We start from the raw sequence: 15,487 nt of genomic DNA, 5'->3' as shown, positions 1-15,487 counted from the left end.
AAAATGTAACTTATTGAGATTAAGATATCATAGAATTGAATTGAACAACTAAAGTTTCTTTCAATTTTATTTTAGGATAAACTACAAAAAAAAAAAGAAAAAAGAAAAAAGAAAGATACAAAACGTTGATGTTTGTTTCATTAATACTCAATTCTCTACAACACTACCCCTAATCCTTCACAAACCTCATAAACACTGTTAAATACAAATTGAGTTAAAATTTTGGATGGAGATGGAGATCAATTTGAATTTGTTGATGATCCACAAATCCAAGATAAAAGAAAAAATGTAACAGTACAGATTCTTACTCCAAATAGTAGTTTTGAAATATTTAAGAAATGACAAAGATAACACTGTAAATCTCTTTTTTTCCCGAAAGAATGTGTACTTTTTAAACAAAAAACATGAAGTTTAGTCTTTATTTCATGTGGTAAACTTTAAATACAATACCAACGTTTCCTCTCATTGTTTTCGTCAAATTCCTGAATTGATATCTGTGAAAGTACAAAGGGTGTTTGTTTTTTCTTTTAAATTTTTTAGTGACTCGAAGGTAAATTTTCCATTCCAAATTTAATGTGGAAACCAAAACCATCCCCTCCTCCCTCGATATTAAAATTTTGGAGCGGAAAACAAAAAAGAAAAGAAAACCGAAGAAGAAGAACCACAGTGATTTTCATTCTTCAGAGTCGCTCAGCATCGAGAGGAAAGGCCATTGATTGAGAGATTCTAATGGAAGCTCCTTCAGCTCAGCTTCCTTTCTTCTTTCTCTTTCTTTTACTCTCAATTTCATTCCCCATTTTCATACAAAACTCTCTAGCTGATGGTGTCACTCCCCACGAAGCCAAACAACTCAGAGATGAGGTATTGATTCCTTCTCTCTTCCCATTCAATTGTGTTTCAGAAACCCATTAAGGACTGATAATCGATTAATCCTTCCTTAATTTAAATACCCTCCAAAGCCAATAGCCTTTCTCTCTTTTTTTTTTTTTAATTTTTTTTTTATTGGGTAAGCTCGTCGGGTGGCCTACATTGCTGGTTATTGAAATGGTGGACTTTGAATAATTTTTTCCTGATATCTGAAATAATTTTTCTTAAAATAAATCTCCAAATTTTCGTTTTACCTGCCAGTACATGGTGATTTTGATTGATTTTATATGCTTACACATTCTATTTAAATCGGATTGAAGGACGGAAGTTCTTCTAAAACTTACTTTACAATGATACAGTAACATTATTGAGAGTTTCACTGTCTTCATTGAAGGAGGACAGGGATTTGGAATTGTTATTTTCATTTTATTATTGATAAACTCGGAAATATTGTCTGTTTGAGTTTCATTTGCTTATGATCTGGCCCCATTTCTCTACTGTTTATCTATTTTCTCATTGTTTTAAGCAAGTTATAATTGCTATGTAGGTCCGTGAGATGTTTTATCATGCTTTCAATGGATACATGAAGCATGCTTTTCCCCTCGATGAATTAAGACCTCTATCGTGTGAAGGAGAAGATTCACTTGGTGGTTATGCCTTGACTTTAGTAAGCTAATTTCTTCTGTTTTATGTTATACATCCAATGGGATCATGATGATTGATGCTAAGCTGTTCCTCCATTTTGTTGTCACAGATCGATTCTTTGGATACACTGGCTTTGCTTGGTGATCGTGAACAATTTGCTGCATCTGTTGAATGGATTGGTAAAAATCTTCGGTTCGATATAGTGAGTAATATACATTTTTGTGGGGGTTGCTGTCTTGATTAGAGTTATCTAGTGTTAAAATCTGTAGTGAAGTATTTTGAATAGGATCATTATCTGGTTAATGATTTTTTTTTTCTATTAGGTGCTTGTAATTTCTTTACTTTCACCTTCGGCTGTGTGATATTGTGATGAATTTACGTGTTGAGCTTTTTCTTCGGCATGTAATATTATATGACCAAGTTATCTTGGTCTTCGAGTCTTAGTGCATGACCTCTATTTTACGTGTTTCAAGTAGTTTCTACTTGGATGTTTGATTTTTTTATTACAATTTCTGATAAAGTCTAGACCGTATTAGTAACAGATACAGATACCGATCCATGTCAAAATACTGGTCTTTTTCAACTTAAAACAGGAAATTATTGCTTCTGTTCCGAATGGGTGTGAGAGTTTGCTTTGCAAAGAGATTCTCTCTGAAATTCTATAATAACCAGAACATTTGGGAGAGATGCTAGGGGTTAATGAGTTAAAGAAATATCAGCGGATGATGTCTTTGCAGACCGGGGATCCCTTTTTATTCAAGGTCGATAATGGTTAAAGACTTTGCTTCTAGTAAGAGAGTTGGAGGATAACCAGGCACTGCATTTTTCCATTTGTATCTACAGACAATTTCAATCATATTATGATTTATAAACAGGGTTACTTAGTTAAGCGTGCTTGGGCAAGAGTAGTACTAAGTTGGGTGACCACTTAGAAATTCCTCGGGTTGCACCCCCTCTAAACAGGGTTACTTAATAATTGCTAAGAGATGGGTTATTAAGTCATGTGTGTGTAACCTTTCATGTATTACTCAAATTGAATATTGTTTCAGTTTTATACCATTGTTATTCTAAAATTATTTATTTCTTCAACTAGAATCTTATGTTATAATTGCAGAATAAAACAGTATCACTCTTTGAGACAAACATTCGAGTTCTTGGAGGTTTACTTTCCGCTCATCTTATTGCAAGTGACCACACTACGGTAATGATTTTTATTTATTTATTTTTATTTTTATATATTTATTTAAAACTTCGTTATTTATATTTTAATTTTTCTTTCTACATTCCATATGTGTTATCTTGCAATTACAGTATTTCAAATTCTGATGGCATCACAAAATCAAGGTTCTATAGTTAGCCAAGTAGAGTGTTGTTTTCATGAATAGTGTAACTATAGTTGTGTAAATATCATTAAAAAATTAATTCTGATGTCTCAACAAAGTTGAGCACTTGGCTTGAGAAGTGAACATTTTGATTAAGGTAAAGCACAGAGCGAGGGCATCCATATGAACTGTTTACAATGATGGAGTGGTTTGTAAAGGTTAAGGTTATTGTGTACTTGAAAAATATTACTCACCAGCATGTGATTTTCAAATGAAGAACATATCTGTATGCCTTAAAAAACCAGTCATTCATGAGAACAGATTTGGATACTTTGAGTAAGCAAGTTTTAGTAAACAGTAACGATCATACACATTTGGGATTTGTTTTAGATGAGAGACAGTTGGTGGCTAAATATTTACATGCCGTTCTTGCTGAGGTCAATTCTGCTTCTTTGATTGCATTGAACCTGTGAAGTCCGTTTGTTAGGTTAATTAATTGGATAACGAGGAATTAGAATATTTGAGACCCCTTTTAAGTTCTGTTGAAGTCAACTTGTTCTCATCATGCTGTGATAATATATTCTCAAATGTTCGTATGCCTCCTATAGTGCAACATTTGTTTGAAGATTAACCCATTAGATGTCCATTTCTCATATTGGTTGTAGCTATAGCTAGTTTATCCATCGATACCATGTGTAGTACTGGTACCTATGTTTCTTGGATACTCGTTCAGTTCTTAAATATGAGTATCTGATTGATTCCCTCCCATCCCTATAGGGCATGAAAATTGCATCCTACGAGAATCAACTGCTTGACTTGGCAGAGGATCTGGGTCGAAGGTTACTGCCTGCGTTTGACACTCCTACAGGTTTGTTACTGAACTGTTTCCATCTTCGTATAGTTAAGCTCACATGAAGAGCACAGCTTTTGCAAATTTTGCATACTGAAAGTTCAAAACCTTTTCTCCCGTTTTTCTTAAAACAAGACGATTTCATTAAAGAGAGAAGTTAAAAATAAGATTAGAGGATATCCAACCTAATTCAATTTCCTGTGCCTATGTATATGGATTTTCATTTCTGGCACTTCTATTTCTACCTTAGTGCATGCTTTTCAGTTTTATATTCCGATGGCTGAATTGTCCATACATAGGCTTAAGTTTGTTATGTAGTTTATTATGGTAGATTATGTCATGGGATCGCAAGGTCTTTTATTCTAGATTATATGTTTGTTGGATTTTATCATTCAAAAAGCAAAGCAGATTTTCCCAGCCATTACTTTCGTGAAACTAAGTTGGAAAGCTCTTTTTTGGGTGCCATAGACAAAGTTCATATGCTATTGGTGGCTATTCAGTGACAGTCTATTCCATCATACTATGCAGGAATTCCATTTGGATCAGTTAACCTACTGTATGGAGTTGATGAACATGAAAGCAAGGTAAAGCTTCTCTCGGCCTTTTCTTATATATGTGATGTCTAATGATCAACTAGAAGAGCATGCTACACATTTAGGTTCTAATAAAGAACCCACATAGCTAGGAGATAGTTTCTTCTTCCATTACATTAGAACACACGAGGACCACAGAAATAGATCACCAAATGTGACATTAAGTTACCTTGTATGAACACCAAGGACTATTGATGTATATCATATGATAATCACGAATTCATGTAACATAACCAGTAATTATTTAGCAAGTTCGGTTGTGGTTCTAATCCACATATTTTGTTCTGTTTCTCAGATAACATCAACCGCAGGTGGTGGAACCTTAACTTTGGAATTTGGTGTTCTAAGCCGTTTGACAAATGATCCAAGTGAGCGTTGCAACCTAAACTTGAAGTGCATTCTTGTCTTAACTCAGTAGTTTTTAGGGTTTTTTTGGAGCTTTTGATTCCTAAGGAAAGGTCTCTCCCCCCCCCTCCCCCCCCAAAATCCATCGTGTTTGTGTGAATAGGCGTCTAGAATATTATTTATGACAGTAATATCAAAATGGGTGCAAGAACACCATGCAGTCCACCCCCCAAACAGTTCAATGGTGGCCATCGCTCTCTGATTTTAGTTCCTTAAAATTACAATTAACTGTCTGCTCAAGTCCTTGTTCTTATCCTACATATACCCAACCAAAATCTAGCTAATTGCCAGAACTAGTGCTTCCCTTTTTCCCTCTCCCAGAGTACACCTTAATGAAATTGTTTCCACGGAACAAATGTGAAATGTTTGATTTTTATGTCAATCTTGTCACTATGTAGTAAAGTGGTTAAGTATCCTTGGAACTATACAAGTTTTTAGTGACGACACTTCATTCTTTTCTTTCTTACTCTCTCCTACTTGTCACTCGGTACTTGGTAAGTATCTGTTGACATCTATCATGTATGGCTTCTTTAGAAAGTTGGTTGACTGCCTTTTGATCTCCAAATACTTAGTCCACTTGGTGCATAAGATTTCACACATTTCCATTTACCATTGGAACACAGTTTTTGAACGAGTAACAAAGAATGCAGTACGTGGACTATGGGCATGCCGTTCAAAGCTTAATTTAGTTGGTGCACATATTAATGTTTTTACAGGTGAATGGACACAGAAGGTAAAATACAGGCTGTTGAAGTGCATTACATGCTCAATTTATTAATGCCCTATAGTTGCAAACAACAAGACTTCTGAAAACTCATCTCCGAAAAACTTTTTATTGGAGGGAAGTTTATGATAATAGAAAGATTTATGTCCTGATCTTACTAATTTATCCTAAGGAATATTAAACACAGGTCATATAGATGTAAAATATTTTAGTTATGCACAAGGTTGGAACATAATGCTCACCTCTTCTTGGATTTATTTATTTCATTTTTTCTTTTGAAAACAACTTTCATTGAGGGGGAAAAAAGAATACAAGGGCATATGCCATTAGTTATTTTATTAATTTTACTTTTCTTTTAGCTAATATACAAGGATGGGGGAGAAACTTCCCAATCATATTCCTAATATATTCATTCAATGTCACATTTTATTAACTTCCCAATCATACAAGAGGAGCTTATCTCTCTCTTGTCCTTGATGGGGAAGTTTAACTTTAGGCTTGGGAAAAGGGATGTGTGTGTTTGGATCCCTAGCCCATTAGGGGGTTTCTCTTTTAAATCATTCTTACATACTTTATTGGGCCGTTCCCTCAGTAGGGAGTATGTGTTTGATGTTCTTTGGAGGATTAAGATTAAAGTTTTACTCAGTTGCATGAACACTGTTGGTTGGTTCTAAAGGAAAATGTCCTTGTTAGTTGATCCTTTTTGTGGTACTCTGTCTGAAGGTAAAAGAAGACCTGAATCACATTGTTTGGGTTGCAAGTTTGCAATTTCTATTTTGTTACATTTGTTCCAGAAGTTTGGCATCCTGCCTGCTCTATGGAGGTATATTGTAGATGTGATCAGGAGTTCTTCCTCCATCTAGTTTTTGAGTAAAACACTGTTTTCTTATGGTTTTGGTGTGTGTGGAATGCTATAGCACTTGTTGAGTGACAGATATAATAAAGTTAACGTTGTAAAGTGTAAAGGCCATTTTTTGGAAATATAGTGACCGAAATGCTTTACATTCCCTTCTTTTAATATTCACATTTCTTGATTTTAGTCCTTCAGTTTCTAGAGGAGATATATTATCTTCCCTCTTTCTTGTTAACTGTTTCTGGATTTAATAAAAGTTTGTCACCCTAAAAAAAGTATCTTCATTTCTTGTCTCGCAGGATGCAGGCATAGGTACGAGCATTGATTCCTTCTACGAGTATTTATTGAAGGTTAGTAACCCTTATTTAAGCAGCTTTCTGGCATTCCAAAGAATATACTTCCTACAAATTTCATATTCAGTCTAATTATTAATACATAGATCCTCTTCTGCTCATCAAGGACGATGAAAATTTTTGCTTCAACCCTTTGTTTATGCAGTTGCACTATACCTGAATCAAGTATCTTCTACTTTCACGAGAAGTTTCTGTTGCGTTTGTTTTATCAATCTATTATCTTTTCTTTGCACAGCAATTGGTTCCTTTTAAGTGGACAACAGACAAGCTTCGCTTCATTAGGCTTTAAACTTTAGGCAATTGTTGTTGATGTCTTTTCTTCAATGCAACTATATTCATTTTATTTGATAATCATCTTATGGTATACTGCCAAATGCTTGATTCTGAAAGTAAATAATTATCCATCTAATTGTCAATTTATGCATAGCTAATCCCAATCTAATACCCCGTAGATTTCCACTGTTCATGTATTTACTTACTTTTATAATTGTAATATATGCTTTTAGGCTTATCTTTTGTTTGGCGATGAAGAGTACCTATTCATATTTCAAGAAGCATATGGGGCTGTGATGCATTATCTTTTCAACGACCCTTGGTAAGGTTATGCATTCTGTGTGTAACTGTGAGGATTAGGAAGATATTTTATTTTCCCTCCTCTCCTGTCTTCAATTTAAAATGATCAACGGGTGTGTCTTAAATTTGATACTGTAACTGGTTTCCCGTACATGTAGGTATGTTGAGGTAAATATGGATTCTGGAGCTCTTGTCTGGCCACTATTCAACAGTTTGCAAGCATTTTGGCCAGGGCTTCAGGTTTTAGTTTTTCTCTTACATATTTGTTAATTTTTTTATCATGCTTCCTGTAGGTTATAAACTCTAGTTCAAAAAACAAAAGTCGAATAAATTTTTCTTTTGTCTTGAAAGGTTTTGGCAGGGGATATTGACCCTGCAATCCGGACACATACTGCATTTCTTAGTGTCTGGAAGAGATATGGATTCACACCTGAGGGTTTCAATCTTGCTACACTAAGTGTTCAGGTATCACTGGATATAAGTCAACTAATATGTTTTAATTTATGTTGTTAAATCTCATTTCTTTTCAATTATATTTTCTTGAATAATCGAACTTTCACTAAGAAAAATGAAAGAAAACATAAGGCATACATAAAAGACCCAAAAAGGACCCACAAAAGGAGTCAAATTTAAGAAAGGGTAACAAATAGTTACAGAATGACTTAGACACTGAAGCCCACGTGAATCTATTTAGGGTCCAATCATCTCTCCGAGGTCTCACATTCTCTAAAAACTTGGTTTTTCCTCTCAAACTTGGCACGTCCTAGCCTGCCCAAAAAACACTCCTCCTGGAGCAAAAAGAAAGACTCCATCTCTGTAGCCTTTATGTTTTGCCGAACTCTGAACTGTTTGAAAAAAACAACACCAAATTGCTTGTGCAAAGCCACAGCTGTAGAGGATATGATTAAGATCCTCACCCACTAGTCTATAAAGAATATAAACCAATAGGTCAATCAAATTCCCCAACCTTGTCGAAACTCAATCCAAAATGTTAACCCGTCCATGGAAAACCTGCCACACAAGTATCTTAACCTTCTTTGGATTGTTTACCTTCCGCAACAAAGCAAAGACACCACTGGAGGGAAATGGATTGATCATACAGTGAAAGAAAAACTTGCTAGAGAAGCCGTCAGAACTCAGAAGGACAAGGGCTCCAAAAACAGACATCCTTGCTCCCCGACCACCGCAGAACTCCCCTATCAATGAGAGAAGGGTGATAACATCCGAGTTTTCCTATCAGACAAGGAGCATCTGACCCCCAATTTGGCGGGAAAAAAAGATTTGAGAAAAGGACAACTCATCTGCCAACAAGTGATTTCTCATTGAGTAAAAAAGATACAATCTATAATAACTGAGTGTAGATGTGTCTATCTCCTAACCACCTTTGCTTCTTATATCAGCTTCTATAATAACTGAGTGTAGATGAGTGTAGATGCATCTATCCATCTATATATGTGATCATTGGTAAGCCCTAGTCCTCTATCAGGGTTCTGTTTTCCTTCAGCTTCTACTGACAAATATAGTATTTCAGAGACTTCAACATTTTATCTTTTCCTGTTTCTGTAGGCTCCTCTAAGTACATGTCCTTACATTTAATTTTGGTTAAATTGCAAATATAATTCCTAAACTCTTAAGTTTGTGTCCGTATGGTCCTTAAATTGTCGATTGTGTCGAACATGTTCTTGGCACATTCAAAATTTTGAGAAACTAAATGATCTATTAGATATGAAATTTGAATTGTGTAAGGGAATGCTAAAATTTCAGTTGTGTCTTGTAGGTCCAAAATTTAAAAAATATTGAATAGATTAAGGACATGTGAGAAACAAAATTAGAGAATTATAAATTTTAGGAACCTATTGGACATAAAATTGAAAGTTAAGGAGCCTATTAGACTTCTGAAAGTTCAAAGACCAAATACAAACTTAAATTAATTGAATTGATTTTTTTATTTCCTTTGTATGATCATTTTTCCGATTCATGTATCATTGCAGCATGGGCAGAAAAGTTATCCACTACGCCCAGAGTTAATAGAGAGCACTTATTGGCTCTACAAAGCCACCCGAAATCCCAGGTGAGCTAGTAAAGTGGTCGTGCTATACTTTTGTATAAGGAGCCTAGGATTTACATAATGATCATAAATATGTGGTTATGGCCCTACTACTAGCCTTCTTCAATATCATCTTTCATTTCTAGTGGGCCTACAAAAATGATTAATATAATTTCTTTCCTTTTGAAACAACTATTCAGGCAGAAAGTGATCAGCTTTTGTTATTGTTAGATGAAAATTTCAAATTGTGAATGCATGAAATCTAAAACGATCAGCTTTTGTTATTGTTAAGAGGAAAATTTCAAATTGTGAATGCATGAAATCTAAAACATTTAGGATATTGTATTCCTAGAAATTGCTCCATGTCTGAAATCATTCTTTATAGATATCTTGATGCCGGTCGGGACATGGTCACTAGTTTGCAATATGGTGCCCGATGCCCATGTGGATATTGTCATATTTCAGATGTTGAGTTTCACAAGCAAGAAGATCACATGGAAAGCTTCTTCCTTGCTGAAACGGTGAGGAAACTCTACCCCCATTCCCCCACACACTAAAAAAATGAAACAGAAACTATCATCCTACATTGTTACTTTTTGGTCAATGACTCAACGTTTGTTGGATTAGGTAAAATACTTGTGGCTTCTTTTTGACTTGGCTGCGGGCCCTGACAACCTTGTGGAAAATGGTCCATACAAGTAAGCTATAGGTTCTTTTCAAGTTTTGTGTGTTAATGGAACACCTTTTCTCTACCATGATATGCAATATATTTAAAAGCAAACTATGCCTGAATTTCTCTTATAGGTATGTTTTTAGCACAGAGGGCCACTTGTTGCCTGCAACCCCTCAAATATCCCTAGTTAGGGAACATTGTTCATACCTTGGGGCTTTTTGTAAAAGTGAAGTGGAGCCTGAATCTGGTAACATAAATAATGCAACTGATGTTGAAGAAGCTAAACGTTCATTCTCTGAGGGAACAACTTCCGCAGAAATTCCGTCAAGCTCTGATTTTTCTGAGTTGACATCAACAACTGGGTTGATCAGGGTAATAGTTTAAATTGTTTTAAGCTTGATTCATATTGCTCTCTTAATTTATTCATATCACTGCCTTTTTTTCTCACTTCGGTAAATTGATTTATAATATTTAGAATATTGTGAAGAAAACACATTTGCCTTTCTGCGCCGAACGGATACTTACACTGTTACACAGTTGTTAAGAAGTGTTGTTGGTTGTTGTACTTGACAATGAAAGAAAATTAGTTAAAAAAGTTAAAGAAATACCGAGAGGAAAGTGGCATCAGAAATTCATGCCATTCATAATGGCAATCCATGGCCAAATTGAATTAGGTGGGCTTTTTACCAAATAGATTCTTATTCTATGTCACACAGGGGGTCTGCCCAGGACTGACTCATGGACAGAAGTTTGGCATTACATACATTAGGTCGAAAATGACAGACGACTCCGTTAACAAAAGAGAAACTGTCGAAAAACATTTGACAGTGGTTGAAACCGATCAAAACTCCAGGCATTTGACATCCCATGAAATAAACCATTATAATTCTCAAGAGCTTGAGGAGGAGGACGTTCTGAATGACCCACATGCCATTTAAGGAATTCATTTTTTCAAAAAATATTTTTGGAATGACTTTAGAAGATCTGCTGGCGCCTGCCATCTACTTCTCCATGGATCCTCCTTACTAAACTTCTTTGAGATATAATCATTGGAGGCATGAAAGATCTAACTGCTGGTGGAGCTTATTGTCACAACTATGGAGGTATATTTCGTCATTAACGGCTTGAAATGAGAGCTTGATAGCAAAAAACTGACATGTACAAACGACTTTTCTTTGTTTTGCTGATTAATATCGAGTTCATGTAGATTCTGCTGATTGATGCGTTAACATTTTTTAAACATTTTGGCCATTGTAACATAGAATTACTGCTTTGTAGTAATTTTTTCCTTTTTCTTTTTTGACAGAATTTGGGTTTTATTTTGTTTGATACAGGGATGGACATTTGCTCACATTGTAGAAATCAGATCTATTTTATTTGTTTATTGTCTACTTGAAATGGTAGTACCCAAAAAAGTTAATTCTTTCGTATCTCTCAGTTATGCATAGAATTTGACTAGTTGATCTGACAGCACTCGTCCAGCTATATGTATGTGTGTATGTCTATATATGTACGTATGTGTTTGTATGCATGTATTTCCAAAGTGAACCCTGGAACGGTTGAAAATCACGTGCAATGTTGGTCGAGAATAAAATATCTTTTGGAAGGGGATTCAATAGTATTTAATTTGGACAAATTTTCTATGTATAAAGAATTAGAAACAATAGAGTAAAGGAAAAAGAACCTTTTGGGTTTAGTTTCAATTTTGGTTAAGATTTTGAAACGGATTAAAGATTTAAATTCTCTATATTTCATGATTATAGCGATTTTGTTTCATCACTGCCAATTTTAAATATCTTTTACTTTTATTACCTTTTCTAAAAATGAAATTATATTGTTTCTTTAATGCATTAGCAAAAAGTCTAAGTAATTCATTCATTGTCAAATCATCCATTTTATTTTATTTTCAATCTTCATTTTTAAAATCTTCTTAAACATCCCCTCCTAAGGACTTCTACCTTATCTATTTAAATATTGCTCAATTTCAATGCTTACAAAATATTGCAATTACTATTGACATGTGGGTTTTTAGGGATGTTTGAGGTAAATAGTGAATTATTATAGTTGAGTTGTACTAGTTTGTGTTTGAGAGGTAGATTGTTTTAGTTTAGGTAATAATAGTATGTGATCGTGGTTTATATGTTTGTTATAACATATATATGTACTATTTGTTTACTATAAAGGCATATATGTATTTTTTTTCTCAATCCTTTAACAAAAATTCAAAAAAGATCTATATCATAAGTTAAAATATTTGGTATATCAAGTATATATTAAGTGTATTAGTGTGTATCAAATGTGTACAAAGTGTTTATCAAGTGTCTATTAGAAGGTTGTCAAGTGTATCAAAATGAATATCAAGTGTATTAATGCATACTTGGATTGACTTTCTAAGAATTTTAAAAAGTGTTTATAAATGCAAAAAAAAAATGTTAATAAATACTCTGAAAATCAATCCAAGCGCATTATTAGTAGTACATTGATTGTGTCGTATATATCAAATGCATCAAAGTATGTATTAGTGACTATATATAATATATTACATGGGTTGAGTTTGTTTTTTTTTTTTTTAATTTTGTAAAAGTAAAAAGTGTTTGTTCTATGGTCTAACTTTTTAAACTTATTTCGCCAAATATGTAACTAATATCTTTTAACAATTTTATTATGGAAAATGTAACAAAAAAAAAAAAGTAGATTCTTTTTATTGGGTTTATTAGATGAATGGACTTGAAATTATATAGTATCTATTGACACATATTTTGTCACAAACAACGAATTGATTTAACAAGAAGTGACAAATAAATGGTGGTTATATAGTTGGATAAATAAACTAACATTTCCTTCATATAGCAAATAAGTTCCTTTCACACATCTTATCAATTCCTATTTTCACTTTTGTCTTGTTGTCTACTTTTCTTTGTCATTTGTCTATCACATACACATCAAATTAGTCAACATTTGTTTAATCAAGTCGTCTCATCTTTAATTAAACATTAGACTAAAATGAAGAAGAAAAAAAAAATCCAAAACTTGTTTAAAAAATACTTCTATTTTTTCAATATTTTTAAACCTTTCATAAATATATCAAATCTCTTACCCTTTAAATATAAATCACGAAAATGAGATTTGGAACAATAATGTAAGGATGATGTGAATTTAATTGTATTGTTTTTTCGAATGGAAATTTAAAAACAAAAGAAAAATCCAAATTTAAGTAGAAAGAATACAAAAACTTAATACAATGAATAATGGTATTGGTGGGAGTCATTATTTTTTATGATTTCAAAAGGACAGAAATTGTTTTATTCTGTTTACCCAAATGAATCTGAACATCTTAACTAAACCCAACATTACTTTGAATTAGGAGTCTTAATTAATGATGTCGGATTATGCTCTCTTGGATTAATTAACTTAATCTATAGATACACATACTAACACATTAATTAAAAACCAAACACATATAATTTTCTATGATTCCATTTTCCAATATAAAAATAATGAACCTCGTAAATCTCATCTTTTATATTAATATAGATTAGAACTTAGGAATCAGAATCACATTCAGTGCACTCTGCAATTTCAATAGAAAAGAAAAAGAAAAAGGATCAATTAAAATACGAATAATTCCATGAAACAAAAAGTAAAAAGTAGAGAGTGCAATTTAGGTTTGTCCTTTGGTCTCCAAATTCATCACCAAAATATTATATTTGAAAGAGATAAATTTTTTACAAACTTCAAAATATATATGCTCGTTGCTCGATAAGATTTTCTGGATGTGTATATATATATATTAATAACATACACTTTCAACTTTAGGAATGGCTCAAGTTTTGACATTAAATAGTGGGATTTGTTTACTTCCAAATTAAGGATTAGAATATCATATATCTATACTTCAATTTTAATCTTAGGATATATTATCAATTGAATATACTATATTATATGGATATTTTAATTATATTTATAAAAGCTATCATACATATTTATTAATCTTTAATATTGATATGAAATACTCAGCTGGTAATTTCAAATTGATATTCTATATATTAAATATATGTAATTTTGGAATGAAATAGAGAAATTGTGAGAAGGTAGAGGCCACCAAAAAGGTTTCTAAAAAGTCCTACTTTTAGTTTTAACAATAAGGAATATAAAATAATTAAGAATAATGTAGGAATTGTGCACTACATTTTAATTTGGGCAAAAAAAAGCTTTTTTTCTTTGGTTTTTAAAATTAATATACATATGATTTCATAATTTCTCTATAAAGATTATATACATGCATGGTTTTTAATTTTATATATTCACTTTTCTTAAGGATTCATTTGATCAATATAATATCTACAATTCTGATTTTATATATTTATATGATAATAATGTTGTAAAAGGAACCATTTGTAATATCAACTTCAACAATTGGAGTTTGGATGATCTTCCATTTTATATATTAACTTATATGATTTATCGTTTGAATCGACCATTCTAAATCTAAAATTTTGTTATATTTACTAATATTTTAATTTAGATGGACTATAAAAGTATTTTTTAATTTACTGTTATATCTTTTTAGTTTAGTTAGATTTTGGTACATTAAAGAGGTGAATTTGGACATTTAGGTTTACCTATTAATTTTGCTTCTTCTAGAGTTTTGAGTATTTTTATATGATAAGCATCTGTGTATAGTTTTATTATTTATACATGTTCCATTTAATAATCATTTAGTTTTTAACTATGATGAAGATGGTGGAATTATGAGTTCAATATATTATAGTTACTTACTTAGAATTTAATATCGTATAAGTGATTGGGTAAGGTTGTTGGATGAAGTTAGCTATGATTTTTAGAATATGAAATTTTGTTATATTTTGATTGATTTTGTTATTATTTGAAAACTTAATTCCTAAACGTTGTAATTGGTTAAGCAAATTTTGAGTAATTCAAATGGATGGTTGAAAAAGAAATTGTGATGTAATTATGAGAAAGCACTTGTTCTCCAAGGTTAATTAGTGACTCAAATCTATTAAAGAATTAAAATTGGTTGCTTTATGTCTCTTTTTGGTAATATTTACAGTACTTTTAATTATAATAATATTACATTTATCTTTTAATATCCTTTTGTGGTTATATATAAAGAAGTGATGAGAGGGAAAAAGAAAACACAGACAAAGGGATGAAAAGAAAAAGAAGAGTGTTTTTAACCTAAACGAAACACAATGTGTTGGAATGCTTTTTCATTACAATCATTATATAATGTGTGTGTGAGCTGTGGCTGTTTTTAGTCTGTTTTGACAGCAATCACTTCAAACCAAACCTCATCTTTCTTCTCCAAAACCCTAAATTCTTAATAACATATGTGAGGTGAACAATCTATGTCTCCCAGCACTGTATAAAGATAAGATGTGATTTATACATCATATTTACCTCAATTGATTATAACATGTGGTGGTGGTTTCATCTTTTTTTTTTTCTTTTTCTTTTGTAGTTTGGATGTTAGATTTTGTTTCATGATATAAATATTAAATGTCTTACCACCAACTTTTATAACAACATGTCTAGTAAGTCTAAAGTTTTATATTTGTTAA

The 15,487-nt window shown here is 32.4% G+C and overlaps 1 protein-coding gene across 1 annotated transcript; it reads left to right on the top strand.

Annotated features, from left to right (window-relative positions):
- The first annotated feature begins 497 nt into the window (after positions 1-497).
- Positions 498-11,335, top strand: LOC101216851 (alpha-mannosidase I MNS4). The gene is made up of 17 exons (XM_004134379.3): positions 498-861; positions 1,415-1,534; positions 1,622-1,714; positions 2,627-2,713; positions 3,612-3,702; positions 4,213-4,268; positions 4,573-4,645; positions 5,306-5,415; positions 6,559-6,609; positions 7,119-7,207; positions 7,344-7,425; positions 7,537-7,650; positions 9,177-9,256; positions 9,618-9,753; positions 9,860-9,930; positions 10,037-10,277; positions 10,622-11,335. The coding sequence occupies exons 1-17, from the start codon at positions 730-732 to the stop codon at positions 10,841-10,843; spliced, it is 1,848 nt and encodes a 615-aa protein (XP_004134427.1). The 5' UTR covers positions 498-729; the 3' UTR covers positions 10,844-11,335.
- Positions 11,336-15,487: the final 4,152 nt, after the last annotated feature.

This window comes from Cucumis sativus, chromosome 3 (genome assembly GCF_000004075.3).
Source record: "Cucumis sativus cultivar 9930 chromosome 3, Cucumber_9930_V3, whole genome shotgun sequence".
In the NCBI taxonomy this organism is placed as follows: domain Eukaryota; kingdom Viridiplantae; phylum Streptophyta; class Magnoliopsida; order Cucurbitales; family Cucurbitaceae; genus Cucumis; species Cucumis sativus.
This window is presented reverse-complemented; position numbering and strand designations above follow the sequence as displayed.